This window comes from Poecilia mexicana, unplaced genomic scaffold, assembly GCF_051168715.1.
Source record: "Poecilia mexicana isolate PSO_F unplaced genomic scaffold, ASM5116871v1 scaffold_17, whole genome shotgun sequence".
NCBI classification, from domain to species: Eukaryota; Metazoa; Chordata; class Actinopteri; order Cyprinodontiformes; family Poeciliidae; genus Poecilia; species Poecilia mexicana.
The window spans coordinates 7,017,274-7,031,697 of record NW_028263386.1 but is presented as its reverse complement, the minus strand read 5'-3'; the positions used below and the strand labels follow the sequence as shown (position 1 = coordinate 7,031,697).

At 36.9% G+C, this 14,424-nt stretch overlaps 1 protein-coding gene across 1 annotated transcript in view; it reads left to right on the top strand.

Annotated features, from left to right (window-relative positions):
* The first annotated feature begins 1,697 nt into the window (after positions 1-1,697).
* Positions 1,698-14,424, top strand: part of usp33 (ubiquitin specific peptidase 33) — a 34,852-nt gene continuing 22,125 nt past the window's right edge. Inside the window, exons 1-6 of the mRNA XM_015005592.2 lie at positions 1,698-1,860; positions 7,623-7,721; positions 8,255-8,308; positions 10,284-10,346; positions 13,591-13,740; positions 13,907-14,015. Of these exons, the coding sequence (XP_014861078.2) occupies positions 7,638-7,721; positions 8,255-8,308; positions 10,284-10,346; positions 13,591-13,740; positions 13,907-14,015 (460 nt within the window). The 5' untranslated portion in view covers positions 1,698-1,860; positions 7,623-7,637. The remainder of the gene's footprint in view (positions 1,861-7,622; positions 7,722-8,254; positions 8,309-10,283; positions 10,347-13,590; positions 13,741-13,906; positions 14,016-14,424) is intronic.

Genomic DNA, 14,424 nt, shown 5'->3' with positions numbered 1-14,424 from the left:
ATGAATATAATGAGTTCCTTACAGTACAACAACTCCACATAAAAAATAATGATATAAATTTAAAATAAATGCATAGTACAAAGTGCTTCTAAAGGCATTTAGGTGAAAATATGAGGTACATGCTTAAGAAGTGATGTTGACAAAAATGATTTAAACGTGATCCAAACATATAAAGTTTTGAAGAATATATTTTTTTAAATTGCCTTCTCATATTTATGTCTTCTGTTGTTAACAGAAGACATAAATATGACTTTTCCTCACTCCATTATTACTCTATTATTTTTCTTTATTTCACGTTTTCCATTTTTGCTGCAGATTTTGCACATATTAACTTTCTATTTTTGTTCTAAGTTCTTTCTTCTTTATAGCAACTATTTTTGGTCTTGTGTTTCTTTTCTGGAATTGTCCATTAGCACATATAGAACTGCTTATAACTTCATGTTTTCCTTTATATATAAACACAGCAAATAACCATATGAACTCTCTATTTTATGCCACAGATAAATTTACTCCTGCCTTAGCGCAGGAGTAAATTTATCTCCTGCACTAACATGTTTCTCTCCTAAATGTTAGCATTAACTTTGTTTATATTTTCTTATACATAGAAAGCACACCCTGTTGAATTCCATTTATTAAATAGAGTGGAAACAAAACACTAATTTTACTTAAGTAAAATTTCTACAAACACACTACAAGTAATTTTACTGAATGAAGAACAAACATGTTTTAACCAAAAATGTACCTGAAACTCCTTTAATTTGTGCACAAGCTTCATTGTTCTACGGCCATTTTAGCTTTTTATGCCATTTGGTGGTAAAGTGAACATACAGTAAATCTTATCATTTGAAATACTTTTCCTTGCTCTAATCTTTCTCTGATGATACAATTTTAAATATGAAATCACATATTATGATAAGTAACTCAATACTTGAGTACCCGTTTTACAAAATAGCTGAATTAATTAAACATGAGTAAAAATGTATTGAAGTCATGCAACTCCTTAAATAAACAAATAAAATGCAAGTAAAATTTGGGGGTACTCCACCACCTCTGCCCATAACTACAAATAGAAAAAAGAGAGAGAATAACTCGTTTAAAACTTCACCAAGTACATTGATGACAGCAAAGGAATATTCAGGGAAAATTTGGTTTGGTTGGTATTCCAATTTTTTCACACTAGGTGGCACTTGGGATGGGTTCACTGCACAATGTATTTAATTATTGTGTGAATACTCTTTACATGATACTGATTCTTAATCAATAACTTATATATAATTTACACTTATTGTAATTTATATTGTTTAATTATTTCCCTAAATGATATTTAGGTCATCGATGAGAGTATTTGTAAATGAGAATAATCATTGTACTTGATAATACTGACTTGATAAAGGATACCACTATTGCTAAATTTGAAAAAAATAAAAATAAAAATAAAATAAAAATAAAAATAAAAAATGCAAATAAACGAGGTTGTATAGTAGGATAGGCAGAATTTGTTTGTCTATTTTTAATCTTCTGTTTTTTTAGGTTTATTAAGTAATTAATTTACTTTTATTAAGTAATTAATTTACTTATTAATTTATTTAACGATATGTTTATGAATTTAACGCTTATTGTATTTCACACAACACCGGTGTTCCACTAAATCGTGTGACCATCGTATCCTGTGACGAAAAGGGGCGGAGACAGTTGTAACGTTAGCAACCACGCTGAGAGACTGGGAAGGGGGGAAGCGTTATCGTTACAGTGAAGGATTGCCCTCTGAGAAAATGTCTCGAAATACAGACCAAATGTTTATCTGAGACGTCAACAAGAGCCGAGTTTACTTGAGAAGCGGCGTGTCTTTATATCGAGCCGGTAAGGACCGCGGGTGGTTTTATTTTTGTTGATAGCAAAGACTCCTGTGTTGGTTCGTCACTGATCATCAGTAACCTTAGCTGGCTAATCAGTTAGCATGTCCGTAGCGAGATGGTTATCAGTGACGAAGCGTCACACGGAAACATTTCTGTTTGTGTTTCAGTGAGAGTACGTTTACGCTGTGTTTTAACGTTAATAGAGATACGATGGTTAAGTTGAAACCCAAATAACCGCTTTAAAATTGATCAGTCACTGCCATCGGGCTAATGCTAACAGCGAAGTCAGCCTGTGACGCCTCGCCTGATTTTGACAGCTCACTCTGAGAGGAGCAGCGGACCAGGCCAGAACCACACACTTCTGCTATCTGATTTAAATCCAAAAACAAGTTACCCGTTTCCTTTTTTGATAACCACCGCATAAAGAGTCGATTTTTTTTCTTCCTATAACATTAGATTCTTTAACTATTTCTTATTGGCTTCCAGGTAAACGACGCCGACGTCACGTTTTCTGCACAATGGTTTTTGTTAACCTGTTGTTGGTCTGCTCTTGTCAAAACCAAGATATGAAAATATCTCGAGATATTCGCTTTTCCACGAATTGCACCTAAGCATGCAATTAAAATATTATTATTACATTTTAGTCGAGCACGGGTTTTGTTTGCTTTGCTTTGATTGTGTGAGCGCCCCACCCTGCATGTCAAAGCAGGATTAACACCCTCGGGGCCCCTTAGGGATCTCAGCACACGGGCCCCTCAGGGACCCTATTTTAATTAGAAGCTCTTTACATCACACATTACAAACGATAAAACCCAAATTTGGGGCAATTAAATGTATCTAAATGATGACTAATAGTTGGTAGAAATGAAAATATTGTTTATTTCCAAAGAATAATGATAATTTGGCTGATTCTGAAGTTTCTTTACAGACTTTAACTTTAAATATTTGAAATATTTAAGTAGTTATTAATATTAGGAGCATATTATAGATCTATCTATCTATCTATCTATCTATCTATCTATCTATCTATCTATCTATCTATCTAATAAAATGCATACATTTGTAAATAGGTATCTAAACATCTTTTTATAATCTTATAGATCAGATACTGTCAAATTGAGTGTGTTACATCTTTTAATTTGGCAAATATAACTGATCTTAGTTCAAATTATTTTTTTTGATTTACCAAACAAAACCCAATACCATTTAAAAAAAAAAAATCAGTTTTAAAAACTGCTTTTAATTAAAGCATTTTTTCACCCACCACAACAAACCAATTAGCATTAAAAATAACAGTTTATTCAAAATCAAGTAATCATACTGTCTCAGTAACTTTTGATTAAAAAAACAAAACAAGGCTATATATCATAAGTATAGGCACCCAAACGGAGATCCATGAGAATCAATAAATGTGTTTAATTAATAATATAATGCAATAAGTAAAGTGTATGATGAAACTTGCATGGCAATATTAATACTGCAGTAGCTTTTGACGTGTCTGACAGATCTGGGCAATTAAATTATTAATTTGACAAGAGAAGAAAAGCGAGCTCTGACAATGAGATTTTTGATCGCTCTGAGTTTTATGGAGAAATACAGAGAGAAACAGTTTTCATTTATAAATCGTACATGCTCTCCAAACCTGGGTGCACAATGTAGCAGTGGTGTGAAAACGTATAATTTGAGTTGCATGTGATACTTATTACCCAAAAAATGTATAGAATGCCTGTGAAGTTGTTTGTAATGACACCGTCTCCACTGCAGAGTGAAACCAGCTTTCCAGGCGTGTTTCTTTTGATGGGGTTTATTGCTCTTGACCTTTCAACCACACTTCCAAAGTTCAGCGCAAGTTTAGACTGAAGGATAAAATGACAGAAATTAAGTGTTGCTTCACCACATGAATTACTTGTTTGTTTATTTGTTTTAAAAGGAAGAGTCTGCATTTTGTAAACTATTCTCATAAGTCATATTATTAATGAGCATGTTGACTTGGACGTCATTATATTTAATACATGTTTGTATTTACGTTATCTCCCCATTGAGATGAGCTACGCTTTCATGACTTCCTGTTTGCAAGAGAAGAACATTAATGTTCCTTTAATGCTGTGAATAACTCTAAAAGCCATCAACCTCCTAAATCACAACCATAAATGTATTAGAGGATTATAGCTTGTGTTTTATAGCGTTTAGCTCGATAAACCTTTCAGATGTCTTGTTAAAGAGCCGCCGCTGTGCCTTTAGTTTTAAATGATGCTTTGACGGTGCAATATATTTTAAACATGTTAAGTAAATCGCAGCGCAGCTGACAGTTTGCAGATGTGCTGCACAAAATGTGGCTGCGTCTTTAGTTCGTTGCATTGCAAGTTTTCTAGTCTGCAGATATTACTTTTTCAGTTTTTACCTCCACGTGTGTTTTATTTGTTAAAGTCACACTATATGTGAATAGCTGAATAATAAATTATTTTTCAAACTCTTGAAAAACAATAAATCAATTAATTGCATGATAAATGAACGCAAGCTCACTAATTTCCATTTGCATGATTTATCATTTTTCTCTTTTCTCTCTTTCTAACAAAAACTAAATGACAAAACTTTCCAGTCTCAACTGGTTATTTTTTGTTTTAGTTAATTTTGCCTACAGACACTTCATAATTAAATTTATTTGCTGCTTCTGTTTTGTTTATTTTGGATATTTAAAATATCTTCCAGTTCCTGGGTTCAATGATCATTACAATTTAAAGTTTATTAATCTTTGACAATGTGTTCTTGCATTATTATGCCATTACCATTATATTACTTGGAAATGGTTTCAGAACAACAATATTATCATTTATCGCAATAACTTCAAGGACAATTTATAGTCCAGCAAAATTTCTTATTGTGAATTTATTTTATGCAGTTAAGTAACTGCTTTAATCTTTTGTGCACATGCTTCTTTATTTGAGTTTTTCTGATTTATTTCTGTTTCATTGCTCCTCTGTTTACCGTCCCTTTAAACTCTGACATCACTGCTTTATGTCACAACTTATAAAGAACCATGATTTCTGCACGCATGGTGACAATTGCCTGTTTGATGCCACTGGTCCTCAAACAAGACGTTTGATCATCTCACCTCACATGTTCTTTCTGTCTGTGGCTTTACAAATATTCATCTGTTGGTTTGTAAAGTTTTTGTAGAGGAGAAGAAATCCCGTGGAATGCTGCCTCTTTTTGACGATGCGCTGGTTTCAGACAGTTGTTTTGATGTGTAATCAGGGCAATGTGGTATAGTTTTTACATCTGCTGGCACCTAATTAGCATCTCAAAAGTTCAAATAGTCCCACAGGAGTTGAAAAGGAGGCTTTGTGAATCTGGCTTTCTATCCACAAAACAAGACAGGAATTTAAAGAGGAGAGGCAAAAACAGACAGGGTGGATTAGCAGTGCTTGCCAATGACTTATTGTGTCATGCAGGACATGTTGCCATGGGATATTGTCTCTGCTGCCTTGATAATGAGCTGTTGGCATTTCCTTCAGCAACAATATTCAGTCAGAGGCCTCTAGTTTGTTGGAAGACTGACTGCTACGATGAGTTACAGCAACAAAAGTATTATTTAATTGAATTTGTATAATTACATACTAGTAAATAAAATGCAGCCGTTTCTGGACTACTGATCAGCAAACAATAAGAAGTTCTGATGAGCAAAATGAACATAAATCCTCACTGAAATGAGTAAATAATGAATTGTCCAGATAATGTAGTTTAGTGTTGAACCGTTTCACATTCTGTCACAGTTCAGCCACAAACTTCAGTGTATTTAATTGGAATGCAAGTCTTTTGGGGTATCTGTCAACCAGCTTTGCATGACTAGAGACTGAAATTACTGCTGTTCTCCAGGGTGAAATGGCTCAAGTTCAGAGATGCTTGGAAGGATAGTAGTAGTGTGGCAAAATCAATCTTCCAGTTTGGATTCTCAGTTGGATTTGGGTGTGGATTTTATCTGGGACACATTCTGACACATAAATCAACTGGAACTGGCCTCACTTGAGGAAGTTGAACCTCCGCCACCGTCTTCTCTTGAAGGATTGCCCTCTATTTAGCACCATTGATCTTTCCGTCAACTCAGGCCAGCTTCGCTGTCCTTTCAGCATGATGCTGCCACTTCCGTGTTCCAAAGTGGGGATGGTATGTTAGTTTTTCTCTCACACAGCATCTTGCATGTAGGGAAAGAAATTCAACTTTGGTCTCATCTCACTAGATCACAGTCTTTAGACATGTTTGCTATAATCCTTAGCAAACATGTCTTACGTCCTTATATTGGATTGTACCAAACTAAACTAATCAATTATCATTATCATTAATTGATTAAACGGATAGAGAAACTGCCACATTCTGCAGACACACACACACACTCAATGGGTAAGTCACCAGTCTTCCTCCCGGGAGACCCGGGTTCGAATCCAGGCTGGGGCAAAAAGTTACAACAGTGAAACTGAGCTATGCAGTGTGGGTCCTTAGGCAAGACCCTTGGAGCTATATAGCCTACCTCATACCATGAGAGACATTGATATGCATAACATGCCGGCTCAGACGTCGCCCGGCCAAACAAGGTCTGCGTCAGGTGCTGGGGAACCAGAGCACCTTGATGACAAATGGGCTACTGGAACAAGACGGAAATGGGCGAGAGACGAAAACCTGTATCTGTTGGAATGCTACTACTCAAGTAACCCTAGTCAGAGGGGCTACATGCAAAGACTGAGGGAGGAATGGTTACTTCGACATCCCCAGTCACCCCCAAACTGGAGCAGTGGCTCAAACAGATCCCAGGAACAACATCAGACATCTCAGTCCAGAAATGTGCAGTTCTAGGCACAGCCAAGATACTGCGCAGAACCCTCAAGCTCCCAGGCCTCTGGTAGAGGACCCGAGCTCAGAGGATGAAAGAGAGAGAGAGAGAGAGAGAGAGCACCCGCGGAGGGTGAGAAGGGAATTTTTTTATATATATAATATGTTTTGTGCATGTTTTGATTAATTATTACTCTAAGCATGTTTTTTAAGCAAATGGCCTGTTTTAAGTCATATATATATATATATATATATATATATATATATGACTTAATACTCATATACTCCAGTTAACGATTAATCGATTACTAAATTAATTGACGATTATTTCAGTAATCGATTAATCACGACTAATCGTTCCAGCCCTAATTTAATGTAAAACAATCTACCATTTTCTTCTTCTTCCGTGTTGCTGACTTTAACATTCCTTTCACTTTGAGTTTAGCGTCTCTTATTGTCGGTGTGTCGTTTATCTTTGTGATAACATTACAACCGCTGCCCTGTTTAAACGAAGCGGCCGCTCACATGGCTGACAATGATCAGGAACGTTGAGAAGGTATTTGCACACTGCAGCCTCGCCGTTCCTGTTGCACCACTTTGGCTTGTAGTTTTTTATGCTTCAACAGTAAATAAGGTCAACTCCTGGAGTCGGAATATGCCGTTAAGATAGACTTCATATATCCAGGTGTGACCTGATGTTTTTTTTGAGTCGTTACTCAACATATCGGTGTGTTAAATGTTTCTGTACACGCAGGCGTGGAAAAACTCGTCATGCATGGAGATGTCACGTTGCAGTAAACTGATTAATGTTGTTTTCTGTGTCTACTATCAGATGAAGGGAGGGTTTATGCGCAACCTTTTGAGAAAAACACAGGAAGTCACTGAACCTTTAAAGCTTATTTTACCAAACAGTGTTGATGTGCTTGTTCTTCTCGACTGCAGACTGGACAGTAAGGGATGCCGCCAGCGTCCAGCTGTGACTGCCCCCACCTGGACTGTGTGGGGGAAATCACCAAGGAGGAACTTATCCAGAAATCACATGTGAGTAATTAAACTACTATAAACTGTAATTCATAGTTTTATTTCTGTTGTGCTAATTGCTTAGCATAGTGGTGTCTACAGTCAGTCCACTTTTTTCCAGCTGTGCCCTAATCAGTAACACATAATGCTTGTTTCCCCCCAGTATCTGGGGGGAAACAACGTGCTTTCAAGTAGAACTTTTTTTAATACCACACACCTGATTTCAAAACCCCCAGCATCAACTAGTGGCGTGGCGAAGGCATTACACCTTTTCGATGTGTGCCGTTACTATGTAAACAAAAATTGTAATTAGAATATCTTCGTGTAAATGTGTTAACAGAAATGGAACAAAAATTCCATTTTTGTTGTATCATTGTCATGTAAACAGGGTGACCATGCTTCATTAGCATACCTCTGCAGAACTTTATGACATTCTATGAAGGCAGCTGCATCGTTTAAATCGGAGCGAGGTCCGTTTAAAACCGGCAGGACAGCAGCTGTTGAGGACTGGAGCTGGACACCCACGACTTAGCATCTTTACCTCTCATTTTCAGGGCCAATGTCAAGACTGTAAAGTCAGGGGACCAAACCTGTGGGCTTGTTTGGAGGTAAGGTGATGCCTGCTGGGTAGCTGATCCGACTATGGATATCGTGCCTTGCAAAAGCGTTCATACCCTAGGAACAAAGGTTTTTATGCTTCTGCGACGACTAACTGCAGTGTTTTTTATTTATTTTGTATCAGGGCTGCAGATAATGAATATTTTAGTAATTGATTATTCTGATGATTAACTGATTAATCGTATAAATAAAATGGACGTGTTCTGCTGATTTTTCGTTTAACCTCTTAAATTTATTTTTCAATATTAGAAATACAGAAGAAAATGGAAATCAACAAAATAATTTTGTTTGTTTTTTAAATTAGAAAATAAACATTTTATTGCCTAGAATGCAACAATACAGCATTCCTTTAGTGCAGTGGTTCCCAAACATTTTCTGGGCCCCCCCCATGGATTACAAATAGCTGTTTGGTTGAAGGACGTTTGTGGGTGGGGGGAGGAATCTTAGAGACTCCCTGTCTCTGACAACAGAGGGGAGGGGGGCTGTGAATCGACTTTTTTGGGGGCAAAATTAATGTACGCAGCTGGACATAGACACCAACATCGGTAGCCTACAAGGTACTTGTTAAACTTAAGGTGACGTATTGATACTAGCTAGTCATCTTTTAGCTAACATTACCTGCATCCAACAGCTTTACTCAACTCAGTCGGTTAGTTTGGGGGGAAATCTGTGAAAAGTTCTTTGTGTTTTGCTGGTTTGCTGCCGTGATTCTAACACAAACCTACGTAGCTCCGCCCAGCAGCAGCAGGTCTCCTTCACTGCCGCACAGGTTTAAGCCCAGCGCGAGTGTTGTAGCATTGATGTTGTGTTTAAAGGTGGCTCGGAAAAACAGGTTACAACATGTTAACAACGGATTAAACAGTTTTAACTGCTGATAAAAGTGACAGAGGACACAGATATGGGAAGTGTGGAAGCCTCTACTGTATCAAATCGATATAGGAATAACAGAGAGTTGGCCATTCTAAGGTAAAAACCCAGCGCATACAGTGTTCATTTTTTTTTTTTTTTTTTTTTTGCATCCAGACGGCTTCCCGCGCCCCCCCTGCAATGGCACGGTGCCCCCCCGAGGGGGCGCGCCCCACAGTTTGGGAACCTCTGCTTTAGTGTATGCTTGATAATTTCTAGCAAAGTTTGTAATGGAAGCTAAAAAAATACTTATAACGTCAACCTATAAAAAACTCAACCCTGTTTCCTTGACTTAACATCAACACAGTGTATGACTGATCTGTTTATTAGCATCTTTAATGTATATGTCAAAATGTATATCTTATTTGTTTTCTGACTCTGCTGTTCTTATGGCCTGATTTTAGACACAGTTTACTCCAGTCAACAACTATTTGATTACTAAATTAATTGATGATTATTTCAATAATTGATTAGTCATGATTAATCCAATTAATTGTTTCAGACCTAGATTGTGTGTGATAGACAATAAAGTTTTTGTTTTTAATTATTTCAGCTAATATAAGGGTACAAATGGGAGAATAACGCAAGAGCACATTCTCAAAGATCAATAAAGTTTAAATTCCAATGAACATTTAACACTTTTACTGGAAGACATTAAAAATATCCAAAATAAAGAAACAAAACAACAAATAAAATTAATCATAAAGTCAGACTGAAGACTTTTATCATCCACTTTTTGTTGGAAAGAAAAGGGAAAAACGGTAAACCAAATGGAAATCTTTCAGTTTGTTTTACTTTATTATGCAATTAATTGATTTATGTCTTATTGCGACAGGCTTAAACTTCCATTATCTTTAGTGGAAAATGGTCTCAAAACGACAAAATTATTGTTTATCGCAATAATTATGGGACAATTTATCATCCAGTAGAATCTTATAATGACAAAATGCTGAGAAGTTCTAAGTGTATGGATACTTTTGTAAGGCATTGTGGGTTTTCATAATTAAACTCTGTTCTTTTACATTCTGCTGTGTTCACCTTGCTGCTTTTCCTCTCTAGAACGGCTGTGCATATGTAGGCTGTGGAGAATCCCATGCTGACCACAGCACAGTCCATTCCCAGGTGAGAGATCTCCCAGCCTTTACGACGCGTCTTAGCCAGAAAAAGATTCACATCGAGACTGTGGTGTTTAACTTGAAACTATTAAAAGAGGAGGATTGAGTGAGGAAGCAGAGGAGGTGCATGTTGAAGTCCCTGAAATACCACATCAGAGTCCCAGGAGCCATTACGAGCAATAAAACCACCTACAGCACTGCATGTATTTTTAACCTCCTCTCCCTGTGATCACACGCACGCATGCACGCACGCACGCACGCACGCACGCACACACACACACACACACACACACACACACACCCAGCACGTGCATCCTTTTAGCCCTTTGAATTGCACTGAACTGACTCTCTGCCTAGATCTCTGCTTTCAGTTCGGTTTCAGCAGCGGATCATCCATTATTAATTTTCGATCCTCGGGGAAGTGGGGGAGATTCGCTCTCAGCTCCATGGTTACAGTATCCACCACTCCTCTTTGCAGTCCTGCAGTTTACTCAGCCTCTTGTCTTCTTGATTGGAACTTTCCTCCCCAGAACATTAGGGCTAATTGGGGTTAGGAGTAAAGGCCGATTTAAAAGGCAAACATGTAATTTGCTCTGCCTTGTCGCTGCAGTTAGACTGTGCAGGATTAAAATTGTATCTTCTTCTTTCTGTATTGAACTGCATATTTAAATCTTGTATGAAATGCTTTCTGTGTGCTGAATGCCTGCAAGGAGAAATTGTTTAATCTTCTTCTCTTCACCATTCATCCAGGAACCAGATCCTGTCTGGATCTGGCAGAAACTATTACTGAGATTACAGTTTGAAATTTATTCCTTTTCAGCTGAACTCGGAAGTTTTTGTTTTGTTTATAAGGAAACTAAGGTTAAAGTATTTGTCCATCCGTTGGTCAACCGTCTAACTGGCCACTCTATAAATCAATCAATCAATCAATCAAATTTTATTTGTATAGCACATTTCAGCAGCAAGGCATTTCAAGGTGCTTTACATAATTAAAGAAAAATATATCTATCCTTCAGTCGATCAACAATCCTGAGAGTTTTGTAAATCTGAGTGTTAAAAAGAGTGAACTCTATTTGTAGAAAGGAACTCAAACAGTGTCTGCTTATGTTGTTAATATTTTATAGATGGGGTTGAGTCAGGTTTATCAGTATAGCACATTTCAGCATCAACTCTTCCCACTGTGGCTCTCTGGGAAGAGTTGTTGTCTTGTGATCGGGAGGTTGCAGGTTCGATTCCAGCTTCCTCCTGCCACAGGTCGATGTGCCCCTGGCCAAGGCACTTAACCCCAAATTAATCTTTGCTGATGAATATAACGAGGGAATAGTTGTAGAAATATTTTGTTTTTTCTAATTGAAATAAATTGACAGCAGTGTCAAAGCAGTTAACTGCAACACAAGGCACTATAAGGTTTGGTGAAGAGGCATATTTACAGCATTCTTATTCATGGTTTGCCTCGTACATTTTCCTTCATGAATCTTTTAAATGGGTCGGGGGGGATTTGGGTACCGTGTTCCATCTGGTGTGTCGCTTTTGCCAAATCTGTCCTGGCCCGCTGCGCAAAGGCTAATGGACTCCCTTATGAATAATACAGGCTCTGCTGGTTGGCTGCTGCTCATGTTCAGTCAAACTGTTTCACTGCTGCTGTGTGTCAGGGCGGCAGTGGGTCAGCGGGTCTCGGACATTTTCCTCCACGGCACACAGCTGACACTAAAAGACACTAAAATCTCAGCCCGAATGTAGTTAAGCCTCTTGTGTTAACGTCTGTGAATCCATTTGCCTTGATAAGCCAAAACGTCACACCTGTGTTCAAGTCCAAACGTTTCAGTTGTTTTTATATTCTCAATGAAAACAGGGCTTGAAAGCCATTTTAGGGTGAAATAAAAGATGCAGATTCACAATTCTTGGACAACAGTTAATCCAGTCATGTAGGATCTAATTCAGTCCAGATTAAATTAGGGATATTATTTTAGTAATCGATTATTTCTGCTGGTTAATGTGATGAAAAATTGGATCTGCACATTCTGCTGATTTTTTTTTTAACCACATTTTGTACAATGTTACAAATATGTTAAAAGATGCAAATAAACAAATAATTTAATACAAATTTTAAATAGGAACATGAACATCTTATTACTTAAAATGCAATTACAGCATTCCTTTAGTGAACACTTGATCATTTGCAGCAAAGGATGCATCTGCAGCTAAAAAATCCTTCTAGCATCAACATGTGAAAAGCTCTTTCTGCTTGACTTAATATTAATACGGTGTAGCGCTAATCTGTTGCATATGTTTTGTATAATCGATGAATAATCTGGTATCTTAAATAGGAGATTATTCTCTTTTTGTTTTACAGAATTTGAACTAGGTGAAGCTAAAACTATTTCGCCTGAGGAGTTTTGTGTAGAATAAATTCATTTTTTAATCTTAATTCCAATATGTGTATATGTTTTTTGGACTATTTTGGCTTAATTACTACTCTCAATGTGTTTTTCTTTCTGCAAATTGCTATTTTTAAAAATCTGTTTAATCCAGTTAACAATTAATCAAATACTGAATTAGTTGAGTATCTCAAAAATCAATTAATCACGATTAATCTGATTAATCGTTTCAGCCCTACATTAAATTCAAACTAATCTCATTGCATAATATGTTTCAGATCTAATGAAATATGAATTATGACACCATCTAGCCAAAATTAGCTGATCATTTAAAGCCAGTGTTTTGTGTTTGAACACTTAAAATAAGAAACATATTAGCAGATATTGATAATATTTGTTAGAACCAAAACAGTTCTTCAACTAGAACATGTTCAACTCTATTTAAATATCATTCTAAGGTTTGACCTTTGACTTCCAAGATAAATATATTTGTCAGAGAAAACGCATATTAAACACAGAGCCACTTAAACAGGGATTGTTTCTATGAAAAGAAATACATCATAGTGCAAATGATTTTACTGTTCTGAAATCATTCATTGTAATAAATATTAATAGACTGTTCTGTTTTCCTCTGTAGACTGCATTGTGATAAATCGGCTGTGTGTCTCACCTGCAGCAAACAGCTGCATGAAACAAGGCCACCAGAGGAAACCATCTAAAACTACACCAGCCTCAAACATTTCTGTGCATTTCCGTTATAGGAAATGTTATTTACTACGTTTTATTTTAAATATTTGAGTGTGGACTCCTTTGGAATTGCTCTTTGATTGTCTAGCAGGGATATTAATGTTGTTTTAATTGATTTTTGTGCAGGAGACGAGGCACAACCTGACGGTGAATCTGACGACGCTTCGGGTTTGGTGCTACGCTTGCGGCAAAGAGGTTTTCCTGGAGCGTAAATTAGGTCCTCACTCTCCAAACGCCATCATCGAACCTCTTCCCCTATCGCAGAATGACGTTCAGGTACGAGCCGCCTTCACTTTTTCAACAAGGGTTAATGTTACAGCCCAGTTTGTATTGGTTGCATGTGTTGCTGCACAAGATTCAGCAGTTGCAAAATGTTAAAATTGTGCTTTTTTGTTTACTAAATAACATATGATGATGTTATCTGTGGACGATGTTGCTTTAGGATAACAGTAAGGCCCCTGGGAGCCCAACGTCTCTGAAGCTGCCCTCTAATGTTGGTTATGAAGACTTGGACATGGAGACAGAAGAGGAGGACGACCTGCGGGCCAGAGGTGAGTTCACCAAATTGTGTTTTTATGTGAAAAACACAAGGAAATGATTTAGAAAGGCCCCGTTCTTCTTTCTAAATAAGTGGTTTTAAGTAGAGATGCACAGGTCTGATATTAATATCCATATCTGTCTTGATGTTGCAAAATATACAAACCTAAATTCTTGATCAGATATCGTGACGATTTTCCCAATCTATAAGGGTGAATCTATTTAGTCTAATTCTATGCTTTGTGCTGAGTGACGTCATGCTTTATTAGTTATTTTACACTATATGTAGATTTCCTAATTGCACTTTCTGAACCATTTGAAGGGATTGTTAGTTTATTGTTTTTAAATGTTTGACCAAGATATTGGCGTATTATTTACATTTTTTTAAGGATTTTTTTTTGGCTCCGTTGGCCTTTATTCTAC